General features: G+C 38.4%; 2 protein-coding genes across 2 annotated transcripts in view; one reads left to right on the top strand and one right to left on the bottom strand.

The window, feature by feature from the left end:
• The window catches only part of ACSF2 (acyl-CoA synthetase family member 2), a 92,233-nt gene that overhangs the window by 26,082 nt on the left and 51,553 nt on the right, over nt 1-14,598 (bottom strand). The gene's annotated exons all lie outside the window — the stretch shown is intronic.
• CHAD (chondroadherin) lies at nt 2,631-13,593 on the top strand. The gene is made up of 3 exons (XM_070735957.1): nt 2,631-3,410; nt 13,115-13,278; nt 13,452-13,593. The coding sequence occupies exons 1-3, from the start codon at nt 2,631-2,633 to the stop codon at nt 13,591-13,593; spliced, it is 1,086 nt and encodes a 361-aa protein (XP_070592058.1).

Below are 14,598 nucleotides of genomic sequence, written 5' to 3'. Positions count from 1 at the left end.
TGTCCTCCTCCTCTTCTTCTTCCTCCTCCTCCTCCTCCCACCCAAATCCCGAGCTTTTATTTCTTTCCTAAAGGGTTTGCACGCATTATTTGCTTTTACATTGATTCCTATGGGAAAAATTGCTTCTACTTACAAACTTTTCTACTTAAGAACCTGGTCACGGAATGAATTAAGTTCTTAAGTAGAGGTACCACTGCACTTATGAAGAAGTATTGCAGTCTAAAGATATTTCAATATTCTATTCACATTGAAAGGCATTAGAACATTCTGAAAAAAGAAATATTTTACAGTAAGAAAATAAAATTATTATTACAACAACAGCTGCCTATATTAATGATAAAAGAAATGGAAATAGATGGAAAGAGAAGATCAATATAATGCAAAATGATACAAAGAAGACAACATTACCCAACAGAAGCGGGAGGAATATTTAAAGAAACATTTATCAATGTAAATGGATAAATGAAAAGAGAAGATGAATGGATCTCTAACAATAAGGGAAGGCTGTCAGGCCATAAAAAAGATTAAAATAGGAAAAATCTGGGACCACAATTTCCTATTGTAAATATTTTGACAATGAACTATTCTAAAAAAACTTTTCTTTTACACCAAAAGATTAAAAAAAGGAAAAGGAAAAAGATAATACAGGTATATGAGAACTAAGAAAGATGGATATAGGAAAAAGGATGTTATGGTTTAATCCTAAAGAGATGATTGGGATTATTTGTTTGTGTGTATCTGCTGTAAGAAAACCTGCAAGTCATGTTTTTTTCCTGTTTCTACCAATAGCTTCTCGCTTATTCCCTTTTTCTTGATTTTTTTAAAATTTCACTTTATGATAACTCTTATTCTTGTCAAAATTCTTAATAAAACTGTCATGTAAGAAAAGAAAACTAAGTTCATCTGGAAATCTGACGAAGCAGTTGTATTGGAATGGCTTGCATACTGAAGGGGAATAGTAATAAGGATATAATAATAGGTGGAATTACTGGGACATAATAAAAACTTGCTGTTTTGCTTCTGTATGAATTGCTTTGCTAAGAATTAGAATTGCCTTTGCCATTTGCTCACTTCTCTTATCTTGTTTTTGTGTACAAATTAGCGCCTGGTGCAGTTACATCAGGTAAATACCTCTGTTGCTAAGCCCTCAATTCCTGTTCCTTTCTGCACAGCCAATGCAGGGCTACAAGGAAGGCATGGAGCAGGGGCCAAAATTGGGTACTTTGAAGGTATAAAAGGATGCCATACATTCTCCAAGGTGTGGCTATTCCTTACATGTCTCCTTTATATATGTTTGGAATGGTTTACCCAGCTTTTGCTTTGTGCAATTTAAATATTGATTCTTTCTCACAAGCTTCCGCTTAAGTTCTTCTTTTGGCTCATCATGGGCTTAAGTGTCTAGCCAGACCTTACAATACAATATGAAGAAAATGAAGTAATGTTTCTTACAAGCTTTCTGATCTTCCCCCTTCCCTACAACTTGTTCAGGAGAAATTTCCTACTCTACAGACCAAAGGTTAAAACATATAGGGGCAATAGGAAAGGGGAATCATTCATTCTGCAGGTTGAAGCTATTCTACTAGAAAAATACATTTTAGTAGCCAATATTAAGTAGCCTGTTTTCCCCAAAATAAGACATCCCCTTGATAATAAGCCCAATCGGGCTTCTGAGTGCATGGCAATAAGGCCAAGCGCTTATTCAGGGTTCAAAAAAATGTAAGACAGGGTCTTGTTTTCGAGAAAAACACGGTAATCGATAGAGAGCCAGTTTGGACTGATGGGTTAAGGCAACAGGCAGGCCAGAAAGTGGAAGATTGTGAGTTCTATTCTGGCCTTAGCCGTACAAGCCAGCTGAATGACCTTGAGTAACTTTCCCTCAACCCAACTCACCTCACAGGAATGTTGTTGTGGGGAAAATAGGAGGAGGAAGGGATGCTGTATATTTGCTGCCTTGAGTTATTTGTAAAAATTATAAAGGCAGGATAGAAAAAAATATTAATGAAGTTACTCTAATCAGAAAAAACAACAACCCCCCAAACCCCAAAAGCAGACATATAGTGCATAAAGGATACATGATCTTTATGTGCATTGCATTCATGGGGAATTGCACTCATAGAAGCCAATAAACTTGTAAGATGAAACATATTGTGACATTTCCCCCTCAATGTGCTTTGCACGGTGAGGGAATTCAAACATTTTCTCTCCAGAAGGCATGGTTCTTATATCAGTCACTTTAAACTGAACAAGAAATCTCACAATAACTAAAAAATCAAGGAGCTGGGGACAGCCCTTATTTTCTGTGCACATAGCTAAGGAAAAGTTAAATTCCTGCAAGTGATATAGAGAGCATTGGGGGGGTTTTGTGTGTGATTTGCTTGAAAACTAAAGCTGCGAAAAGAGAAAATCAGGCATCCTCTCTCTCTCTCTCTCTGCTTGGTGTCAAAGGGTTAAAGCCACACCAGGTTCTTGAAAACAGTTACTTCCAAGTCAGCATCTGACTACTTCTGTGGTTAGTGGGAAGGATTTTGCTCTTTAATAGCATTATAAATAGGGCTGTGTTCAACATGCTGTAGACTTACTTTCATTCAACCTTCTCCCTCCTCCTGCAGGTCCACCACAGCTCTGTTGGCATGGGCCCGTCAAACATCTTGCTCAAATTCATCGCCTTGCTTATATGCCTTCTTCCCGTCCTTCAGGCCTGTCCTCAGAATTGTCACTGTCATGGAGGAGACCTCCACCACGTCATATGCGACAATGTTGGATTGAGAAGGATTCCCAAAGTAGCGGAGCAGACCCGACTTCTCAATCTGCAGAGGAACAATTTCCCTGTGCTGCCAACCAACGGTTTCAAAGAGATGAAAAATCTTGTATCTCTTCACCTCCAACATTCCCACATCAAAGAAATATCCAGTGGAGCTTTCCGCGGCCTGAAGCAGCTGGTCTACCTTTATCTGTCCAATAATGACATCAGTGCCATAAAGATGGGAGCCTTTGATGACCTGACAGAACTTACTTACCTCTACCTAGATCATAACAAGATATCTGACCTGCCCAAGGGGCTCCTCTCTCCACTGATCAATCTTTTCATCCTGCAGCTGGGTAACAACAGGCTCCGAGAGCTGAGATCAGGAACCTTCCATGGTGCTATGAACCTTCGCTGGCTCTATCTCTCTAATAACTCAATCTCCTCCATCCAACCTGGGGCCTTGGATGATGTGGAAAACTTAGCCATATTCCACTTAGATAGGAACCAGCTAAGCACCTACCCTGTGGCTGCCATGAGCAAATTAAGGGTGGTGGAAGATCTGAAGCTCTCAAACAACCCAATAAAGTCCATTCCAGATTTAGCCTTCCAATCTTTTGGGCGGTACATGGAGACTCTCAGCATGGACAACATGGGATTAGAAAAGGTAAGAATGTCTCAGAGTTTTTTGCCTTCTTTTTCTTTCTTTCTAGAATTTGCAATGTATCAATAGCAATAGCATTTAGATTTATATACTGCTCCATAGTGCTTTTACAGCCCTCTCTAAGTGGTTTACAGAATCAGCATATTGCCCCCAACAATCTGGGTCCTCGTGTTACCCACCTTGGAAGGATGGAAGGCTGAGTCAACTCATTTGTCCATTTGTCAAATCAATAATTAAGGATGAATTCTATACAGGTGGGAAAGATTCAGTCCATGCCTCGAAGGGAAACTTTCAAGCACAACGTTTTACTTTCTCTGACCGGAATCAATACTACTATCATTATTTTGAGTTTTTCCTTATAATCTAATTTGGGGGTGATGGGAGGGTGGCAGAGGAAATAGAATAGTACAATTAGGAAAAGCAAAGTATTAAAACTTTACATTTAGGTTAGAGTCCTAAAAAATGGACCTTTGACTGGTACAAAATATATAGCTCTCAATCGAAAGGGGCAGGGGAGTCTTTCAAAACAGAAGTTAAACTACAAAGAAAGGAACTCCACATTTCCTCCCCCCACAGATAAGTCTGTGTCTCTCTTGAAATAGTTATTTACCGGTACTTGTCTTCAGAGACTGGGGACATCTCCTGATGAGCAAAGAGAATGGGACCAAACTGGTTGATTATGCCTGGTCACACTTGTGGTGAGGAGACCCAGAAGACTGGAACTGAGAAAAGGAGGGGGGGGGGGCTGCTTCTTTCCTTTCCATTCACCCTTGGTCTTGTAATATCAGAGCTGAAAGACTAAGGGACCATCACTTTTCAATAGCACAGCCTCTGCTAATTTTAGAGATGAAAGATGGAAGCAAAAGGATAGATGACCTTAAATCATTGTCTCCCAACCTTAGCCACTTTAAGGTGTTGTAGACTTTAGCTCCCAAAATTCTCTAGCCCAGCAGTCTGAAAACAGTAATCAGATAACAGTACGAAGACGATAGAAAGTAAAAGAAATGTCTTTTTTGGAGCAAAAGGCTACTGTCACACAGGTATTAGTTGTTGATCATTTAATGAGATGTACATAAGACCTTTAATCTCTGTCAGAGAAAAGTGCTTATAATTACCAAATTGGCAGTCAGGTTTTGCTGGGTTACATGGAATTTTATTCAATAAAAGTGGTTCTCGGCATTTAGAGTCTAAGGAATTAAAGTAATCTGATCAGAGAAAAAACAGCAAATAGAGTAGTCTTGCATTGTGCTTGTTTGCTTGTTTACTCTATTTATTTTACTTATCAGATTAATATTGCCACCTGTCTCCGTAGTCAAATGACAGGGGCTTTTTATTTCGCTGTAAGAGAAGCTAAACAAATTCTGTTTTTTCCCCTTCATTTTCAGAACTTCTTACTTGCCTCCATACTTGCTACTCATTTCATCTCCTCTTTTCCTTACTGTCTTTAACCCATCTGGGAAATATTGTTTGTGAGCATTCATCCATCAGTTTTGTTTTAGATATTAGCTGGCATACTACTGACCTAGATAAAGGAAATTATTATATACTCTGAACAAATTACAGAGAGAGAAGGGGGGAGAGAGGGAGGGGAGAAAAAGAGAAATGGACCGAGTTTATATTTAATGCCCCGTATAATTTATTTAACTGTAATAAGCAAATATTTTATTACAGTCTTAGATGAGATTGTTTAATCATGATTTATTATTTAAGGGCTCTTCCTCACATTCCTAGAATTGGTGCATGAATATATCTGATAGCCTTTCTGTGATGTCCTCATGAGCTCAAATCTTACTAGCAGGTGATAAATTTAGTACAGTATCTAGAAATAGAACCTGATAACTTTTTATCTTTTGCTCCTCAATGCTGTTCCATTTACTCCTTTTCTCTCTTATACAGTACTTCGTATAAGAACATGTGTATATGTATAAATAGATACAGAGAATATGTAGAGTCCATCTGTATGTATGTATGTATGTATGTGTGTGTGTGTATTTATATACAACTAGCATTGCCCAGCTGACAGAGCCCAGCTCTTTTTCCCAGTTTAAACTGACACAAGCCTAGTGCTCTTACCTTAAAAAACCGAAGGCAACCCCACCAGAATTTGGCTCATGCTGCAGTTAGGGTGACATGAGGATGAGCCCTAAGTGTCTTTTGGGTTTTCACTAAGCTACAATTGGCTAGATTGACTCAACATGTAAAACCTTAAATCACTTTTTAAAAACTACCGTGGGTAAACTCATATAACGTACTAAAACGGACCTAAACATTGTGGTTTGTTTTAGTTTAATATATAAGTTCCATCAATACACACACACACACACACACACACACACACACACTGTACAATACACAGACATGTATTGAAAGAGAAAGGAGGGAGGGAGGGAAGGAGGGAGGGAGGGAGGGAGGCAGGGAGGGAGGGAGGCAGGGAGGGAGGGAGGGAAGGAAGGAAGGAAGGAAGGAAGGAAGGAAGGAAGGAAGGAAGGAAAAAGAGACAAATATTATTATTGTTGTTGTTGTTGTTGTTATTGTTATTATTATTATTATTAATTAGATTTGCATGCCGCCCCTCTCCGAAGACTCGGAGGTTGTGAGGTTGTGTGGAGAGTTGGGCTCCGTTCTTGAAATACTGGGCTGATCACTTGTTGGTAAAATGTAGTGACTTTCAAACAGAGGTGGATGATAGTACTACCTGGAGAACACTGGAGGCAGATAAACTGAGCACCCACAGGGATGCACGTCTTCTTTTTCTCCTCCTCCCCAATCTTACACTTTATTAAGAGGGATTTGTTTATTGATCATCTCTCAAAGGAAACTCTTACAGCACTTCACAAAGAAGTCCTGTTCTCTCTGGAAAGTTAGTGGGACATTCAGGTAAGCAAGAAAATACTCCCCTTCTTCTCAACGAATGAATCATGTCCCTCGTGCAGAAGGATGATATATGAGAATCTGGTTGTAAATAGGAAACAGGATGACCTCATGTCAGATATACCATGTCCCGGATGGAACAAGAAACCACACTAAAGAGAAGCGGCAGGATGGAAGCTTTCCAGGTAAATAAGAAGCACTATTTCCAATGGCTTTAGTGCCATGATGAATTTGTCCAAGTGCACTAAACCAGCAAAACAATCATCCCCCAGAAGCTCAAGGAACATAATGTGAAGACAGAATGAAAAGCTTAGTAAATTAGAATACTCAGAAGGAAAATAAAGTACAGACATACGTAGGATGATAGATGTTAAAGCTAGTTAAAGGTTACTAGCCACAATCATCCCTATCTTCAAAAAGAGAGACCCCAGCTAGTTGAAAATTACAGACCAATCTCTTTATATCTCTCCAACTGCAAGGTCATGGAATCAATCATTAACCAATCCATTACCCTCCACTTAGAGACAAACAACCTACTCTCTAACTCTGTGGTTTCTTTCCCAAATCCCCAAAACTTATACTATGTATAAGTTCCTAAGAGGTTTGTAAGGGGCGTGCATAAGCTCACCAATGTGCCTACTGTCCCTGTCCTAATGTCCATGATTCGTAACCATGTTTATACTTTCTCTGTAATCTTATATAATGTATATGCTTGACATAATAATAATAATAATAATAATAATAATAATAATAATAATAGTTTAGCTTATTAGATTTGTATGCCGCCCCTCTCCGAAGACTTGGGGCGGCTCACAACATAGAAGTAATACAATACATTACAAAACTAATAATAAAAAATTAAATCCATTTAAAAAGACATTAATAATATAATAAAACCCCTAACTATGCAGTCACACACATTCATCCTAATCTATCATATAGTAAGGCCAAAAACATAAGTTATTGTTGTTGTTGCTGCTAGCCCTTTCTTCATTTACAAAATCTTAAAAACTTGCTCATAATTCTGTGCATTTTGGAAAACTGTGTGGGAATTTTGGAATAGAATTCATGAGAATCTGAGTATAATCATTAAAAAGTTCTCTCATAACAGAGATATATGAAGGAATAAAGCATTTCCAAAAGACTTTTGTGGGAAAAGGCGCAGTGCACAATAAAATAAAGAAAATGAAGCAAAAGTATTATTCTAAAAAAAAAGATACTCAAGAATTAAGAAATGTGCAACGCACTAATGACTTCTTCCAATACAGAATCATTTATCACATTTTCAACTTCACTGTATACCAATAAGATTGCTACTTAACGACCCCATAGGTTTTTAGCTTTTTTTAAAAAGGCACACCAAAGAAATTCACATAGGAGCTGTCCATAATATCATAAGCACTTTTGCCTTTTTCAGTATCTCATTATGATTTCCCTCTTTCTTTTAAAGGAATGAGATACAAGGCAGACCCATGGGGAAGCAAAAGTTAGTTTAGTGAGATTATGACCACTGAGTTGCAATATGGAGTTGCAATTCACAGGTATTTTATTGTTTCATTTCCCAATATGGTGATTTCAACAAGCAGTACCCTATTCTATCTGTAAAGACATTTTATTATTGTTTCCTCCATCCAATCTTATTATACAGTAGTTGCAAAGCACAGAATACCGGAATTGGAAGGGACCTTCTACTCCTATCCCCTACTCAAGCAAGAGACACTATATCATTCTAGATAAATGGCTATCCATCTCTTTATTAAAAACTTCCAGTAATGGAGTACTCAAAACCTCTGGATTTTTTGGGGGTACTAGCCACATATGGTCACATTATCCTAGAAACCTCTAAGTGTGTTGGAAGTCTGCAAGATGTACTACCTTCCAGGCCACTACAGTAGGATGAAAAGCCAGTTTGATCTAGTATTTAAGGCACTGGGCTAGAAAGTAAGAGACCATGAGTTCAGATTCTGCCTTGGCTATGAAAGCCAGTTCAAGCCATCTCACAGGGTTTTAATTATGGGGGAAATAGGAGGAAGGTATGTTGAGTAGGTTCATTGACTTAAGTTATTTGTCAAAATAATAAAATTTGTATATAAGCAAACAAATAAAACAATATCCATATTTTTACAATAACATACGAAATAACTACTTCCTCTTAGATTACCCTGCAGGATTAATCTTCAAACTTGCACTCTTATTCTATTTTGCCTTAGCAATTATATACAGTTTTCCATGACAAACTGGTAGCAATAAGAAACTCCACAAAGGAGTACCTATTTCTGGCAGCAATTTTTTTATCACTAAGTATCTGTTCTCAATGCATATAGTCAGTAGCAAGCTGAATTTTCCTTCACATGACAACATTTTACAAGTGGATGACAGACCTAATGAAAAAGAATGGAGTAATCACTTAAAACAATTATTAGGAGCTTAAGTGGTATGTTTTATGCATAACATGGAAAGAATTCTACAGCACAGTAAATTAGTCCGAATTAGCCCCAAGACAATAGTCAAGCTAGAAAGTTTTCTTTAATTATTAATTCTACTGCCAATAGATTAATTTTGACAGATTTTAGCAAATATGGTTATGATCTTGTACAAAGTTATTAATCCAATCTACCAAGATGCCCATTAAAGGGATTCACTATCATATTCCACACATTTTTGGTATATTTTTAAAAAATGGAAATATTTTTAAAAAATGAAGTAGAATATCATCAAAACAGGTTTGTGAAGCTATCCAATACACAGTAGTCTAAACCAATACTCCAAGGGAAAGGACAGGGCCATAACCAATCATAATCTTTGAAAAAGCCCACCCAAATATAAATGTTCTAAGTTTCCTTCCAAAACAGTTGGAGTTGACAGTTATGATCATCTAAAGGCTAGTTTCACTGTAGCAGGTTTTAACATTATATCCAGTGGTTCTTAACTTGGGGGTCGGGACCCCTTTGGGGGTTGAACGACTGTTTCACAAGGGTCACCTAAGACTATGGGAAAAGACAATTTTTTCCATGGTGTTTCCTAATATGTTCCAAGGCGCCAGAATAGATGCTTCAGTTCTTACTAAAGCTTCTATTCTGGCGCCTTGGAACATATTTTTATAATCCGACCAATCAGGCGTTTACAGTGGGGGTGTCCCTCTAACCTTCCAGCCAATCAGCTTAAAGCTCTGTTGGGAGAATTGGCACTAGACATATGGTTGGGGGGGGTGTCACACAACATGAAGAACTGTATTAAGGGGTCACGGCATTAGAAAGGTTGAGAACCAATACATAACAAATATATTGCCCACAACTATCTTGCTCCTCATTTTACCAACCTGAAAAGTCAACCTTGACCCTGGTGAGATTAAAACTGCCAATTGCAGGCAGCTGGTAGGCAGCAGAAGTAGCCTGCAGTACTGCATTCTAATAACCATTTGGATTCTTTTCCCACTATATATCTGGAGTTTCTGAGAGATCTGTGACAAATTAATTCCATCTTATATTTTTTCTATATATTTTAATGTTTTTTTAAAAAAATATTTTAACCAAACTGCGATTTCCTAATTTGGGCAGCCCTATAATTTATTTTATTTTATTTTATTATTTTATTTATTTATTTGTTTGTTTGTCAAACAAGTATAGTACAGTGGTACCTCGAGATACGAGTTTAATTCGTTCCGGACCTGGGCTCTTAAGTCGAGCAGCTCTTATCTCGAACGACTTTTCCCCATAGGAATTAATGTAAATAATTTTAATTGGTTCCAGCCCTCAAAAAACTCACAAAGTTAGTCTAAATTATGCAGAAAGACAAGTTTTTAATGAAGAAATGTACATGTACATATAAATGAATAATGAAGTTTCTTTCACTTAACTTGTAAACTTTCTTAAACTTTTAAATTTACATATGTTCAACTTCTCTGCCACCCAATCCTGTAGGACAGAGGTCCCCAACCCTTTTTGCACCAGGGACCGGCTTTAAGCGATCAAGAGAGGAATGGGATAAATGAATGGACGGAGGGTGGGAAGGAAGGAAGGAAAGAGGGAAGGGACAGGAACAGAGGAAGGAAGCAAGGAAACTTATGAAAGGGGAGAGTAAGAGAGGAATGAGTGAAGGGAGGGAGGGAGGGAAGAAGGTGGGAAGGAGAAAGAAAAGAAGAAATAGAGGAAGGGAAGGTAAAAGAGAGAAAGAAAAAGAGCTAACTTCCACGTTCAGCTTCAGGAGACAGCTGCGAAGCCGCGCGCGTGTTTTAAAAGGTTGCAGCCGGCCTGGGGGGCTCGGGGGGGTGCTGGCAAGCCCCCCAGACCGGCTGCAAGCACCCCCCGAGCCCCCCAGGCCGGCTGCAACCTTTTAAAACACGCGCGCCGCTTCGCAGCTGTCTCCTGAAGCCGAACGCGGAAGTTAGCGTTCGGCTTCAGGAGACAGCTCCTTGGCGCTCGTATCCCGAATTTGGGCTTGTAAGTAGAACAAAAATATCTCTCCCCTCCCAGCTCTTATCTCGAGTTGCTCGTAAGTAGAGCAGCTCGTATGTCGGGGTTCCACTGTATTATAGTAGATATTAACATAACATAACATAAGTAAAACGTAGTAATAGAAAGGATAATAAGACAGTAGGACAGGGACATTAGGCACAAAGGTGCACTTATGCACGCCCCTTACAGACCTCTTAGAAAAGGGGAGAGGTCAATTGTAGATAATGTAAGGTTGAAGATTTTGGGGGTGGGGAAGCAACAACAGAATCAGGTAATGAGTTCCAGGCGGTGACCACTCTATTGCTGAAATCGTATTTTCTGCAGTCAAGTTTGGAGCGATTTACATTCAGTTTATATCTATTACGTGCTCTTGTGTTGTTGTTGTTAAAGGTGAAGTAGTCATTGCCAGGGAGTACATTATTCAATTTTACAGAAAACCAGTATTTTGAATAATTTGATTTTACAATACTATCAGATTGGAAGGGATGAATATTTTATTGTTAAAATGCTGGAATGGGAGAAATGCTCTATTACATCCAAATATTTTAAAGACGTGTGCTTTGAAAAATGGGACAGAAACGTAGAGGAGTTTCTGGAAATCTGTTTCATTAAGCTGTTTCTTGATCAACGGTACAATCATTTTCTTTCCTCCCTGATCGGAATTTTTGTGAAAAGATAAAGGACTGAAGCAGCAATAGGAAAATACAAGGGACGCCCATGGAAGACTATGAAGCTTAGAGTCTGCTAATCCTTGATAAATTTCCATATAGGAAGAAAGATTATAAGATTTTTTAAAAATCTCTTCTGGAAGAACTTTTGTGTATATTTTCATTTCCTTGGAAAAACATCAAGTGGGCAGAATAAAAAGTATTATGGAAGTCATTATCAATAAGTTTATATACAGTATGTGTGTTTGTGTGTGTGTGTGTATCTTACAAGAGAGTGTGTGCTATCTTTCTAACAATTATTGCAAACTAAAAATATACTGAGAGATAGGCTTAAAGAAAAAGAGTAGGAATAGCTGTATTAACTCCCTTATTTTTGCCATCCTAATTCCACAGGAGAGTTAAATTTTTGAAAGCAAGACTTTAGGATGTAAACATTTTGATTCTTCAGCACTAATGAATGACCAAGAGGAATCTGAGCATCTGGAAATTTGCCTTGCTGCTTCTATGTGAACGCCAAGTGTAACTTTCCATTGGGAGTTCACTGGATACTGACCAAGTCTGCAGCCCTTTTGAGTCTCCACAAATTTTCCTCTCTATATATGTGGCAACAGGATGCCAGAAAGAATTTCAGTTCTAGAAGCCAAAAAACCTTTTTGCTGGTTTAGGATGAAGCAATGTCTAAAAACAAATGGGAGAAGTTGAAGAACACCTTTCCTTTAAAACAGTAAAGGACTTATGACCAAAGTAAAGAATTTAACAAACTGCCAAGTATTAGCCTTTTAACACATTTCTATCCATGCTTGTTTCTTTTTTAGCACAGTAGAAAACACCTCATACAATTCAATATTATGGTGTTTTATTTCTTAAGAGTGCTTGTTGTCAAAAGGATGGAAATGTGGAACATTTCCCATGGTTAGGAAAGTAACTATCAGGATCTGCCATTATTCCTTGGCATATATTAATTTTTAATGTATTTATAGTAGAATAGAATAGAATTTTATTGGCCAAGTGTGATTGGACACACAAGGAATTTGTCTTGGTGCATATGCTCTCAACGTACATAAAATAAAATATACATTTGTCAAGAATCATGTGGTACGACACTTAATGATTGTCATAGGGGTCAAATAAGCAATGAAGAAGCAGTATCAATAAAAATCTTAGGATAGAAGCAACAAGTTACAGTCATACAGTCAACATGGGAGGAAATGGGTGATAGGAATGATGAGAAAAACTAGTAGAATAGAAGTGCAGATTTAGTAGAAAGTCTGACAGTGTTGAGGGAATTATTTGTTTAGTAGAGTGATGGCGTTCGGAAAAAAACTGTTCTTGTGTCTAGTTGTCTTCGTGTGCAGTGCTCTGTAGCGACGTTTTGAGGGTAGGAGTTGAAACAGTTTGTGTCCAGGATGTGAGGGGTCAGTAAATACATCAAGGAGTGAGTTGTGTAAAGTTGCAGACGGTGGAAAGAGTGTTCCATTCTACTACTTCTTCTGATTCCCATCCCCTAAATATTTTGACAACATTTGAACAGAATACCAAGCAAGACAGAAATCAGGAAGAATGACCACTGGACATTGCACTACGGTTTTGCCTTCCCTCTCCTTAATTTCTATAATTTTGGACCATTACCCAAAATTGATTGTTTAACTACAACTAGGGAATAAGCATGATTTTGATTTATGTACCCTTATTACTACCTGCTCCTCTGCTTCAGTTTTCAGATAAAGCATTCGTTGGGACGACTGCACTGAAGAACATTCATATAGAGCAGAACAAAATTTCCAGTCTTCCCAGGAGCTTTCCATTCACCCGTCTCGAGACACTCTCCCTGTCCAACAACCCTTGGCACTGTTCTTGTCGGTTAGCACCTTTGCGCAGGTAAGAGTACCGATCTCACCCATCTTGCTAAATTCCTCAAAAGTATGTTGGGGCGGGGAGATGGGAAGGATGGTACTTAGTGAATTAATAAAGGAAGGACATGAATGGTCAACTGAAAATCTGCTTAACCATGTTCTCCTTGGGTGATTCTGAGGATTTTTCTTTTTCTTTAGGTGGCTGGGATCTACTCGTACTCGCCCAGAGGCAGCCTGTGCATCACCTCCTCAGACTCGAGGACAGCAGATCCGAGACAGTGCTGCGCTCCGTAGTTGCAAACTTCCCTCTAAGAGATCCAAAAAAGGAAATCGCCATTAAGCAGGCAATTCAGTTTTTGAGGAATGTTCAGTTAAACACCTGTCAACCCTTAGAGGTGGTCTAGACCAGTGTTTCCCAACCTTGGCAACTTGAAGATATTTGGACTTCAATTCCCAGAATTCCCCAGCCAGCAAATGCTGGCTGGGGAATTCTGGGAGTTGAAGTCCAGATATCTTCAAGTTGCCAAGATTGGGAAACACTGGTCTAGACAAGAAGTGCCAATTATGACTAACATTATCTAAAGTACAAATCTTGCAAATCTAAAATTTTTACAGTCCAGGAAACCAGGGAGGGTCCCTTCTGAGATATTTCCCCTGCCCCATTTCTTCTGTGGGCTAAGCTGTCTCTTATTTGATGGTTACTTAATCTCTTCCTCCTCCTTCTCCTCTTTCTCCTATCTCTCAAAAACATTCTCACAAACCATTTCAATACCTCGCCCTGTTTAGAATGCCAATGTATTTTTTACTTGTATAGGAGTTGTGAGCATAGAATACCATAATCAGTGAAAGGTTGAAGGCAAAACTTCCCATCATGAAATAAGGAACTTTCTTCAGCCTCATTTTTTCTTCATCTACAGTATTTATGAATTATTTCCTCGCATTATTTAGAAAGGTTAAAGATTAGATAAAGGATGTGAACTTCCTTGAATCACTGAAGGTGCTAAACTATCATCATTGTTATTTCTCTTGCTTAGAAGGTCTCTTTTTCCAATGAACAGGATCCAGAAAAGTAACTCCAAGTAACTCTTCACTTCAATCAACTAACCAACCAACCAACCAGAAAAGTACTGATGCCTTCCAAATCCTTCATCCTAAAAAACTCCCTTCCATCAGAAACAGTAAAGCTCAAACATATTTATATCTTGCAACAGGCAAATTTCAGGTGGAATCTACCATACAGTCTCCCCGCCCCCCCATATTATAAATATTATTTTAAATGATACTTTTTAGAAACATACATCTATGCATGGCAGAGCTACAACAAACCAAATGAGATCTTGCCCAT

Source organism: Erythrolamprus reginae, chromosome 2 (assembly GCF_031021105.1).
Source record: "Erythrolamprus reginae isolate rEryReg1 chromosome 2, rEryReg1.hap1, whole genome shotgun sequence".
Classification (NCBI taxonomy): Eukaryota; Metazoa; Chordata; class Lepidosauria; order Squamata; family Dipsadidae; genus Erythrolamprus; species Erythrolamprus reginae.
This window is presented reverse-complemented; position numbering and strand designations above follow the sequence as displayed.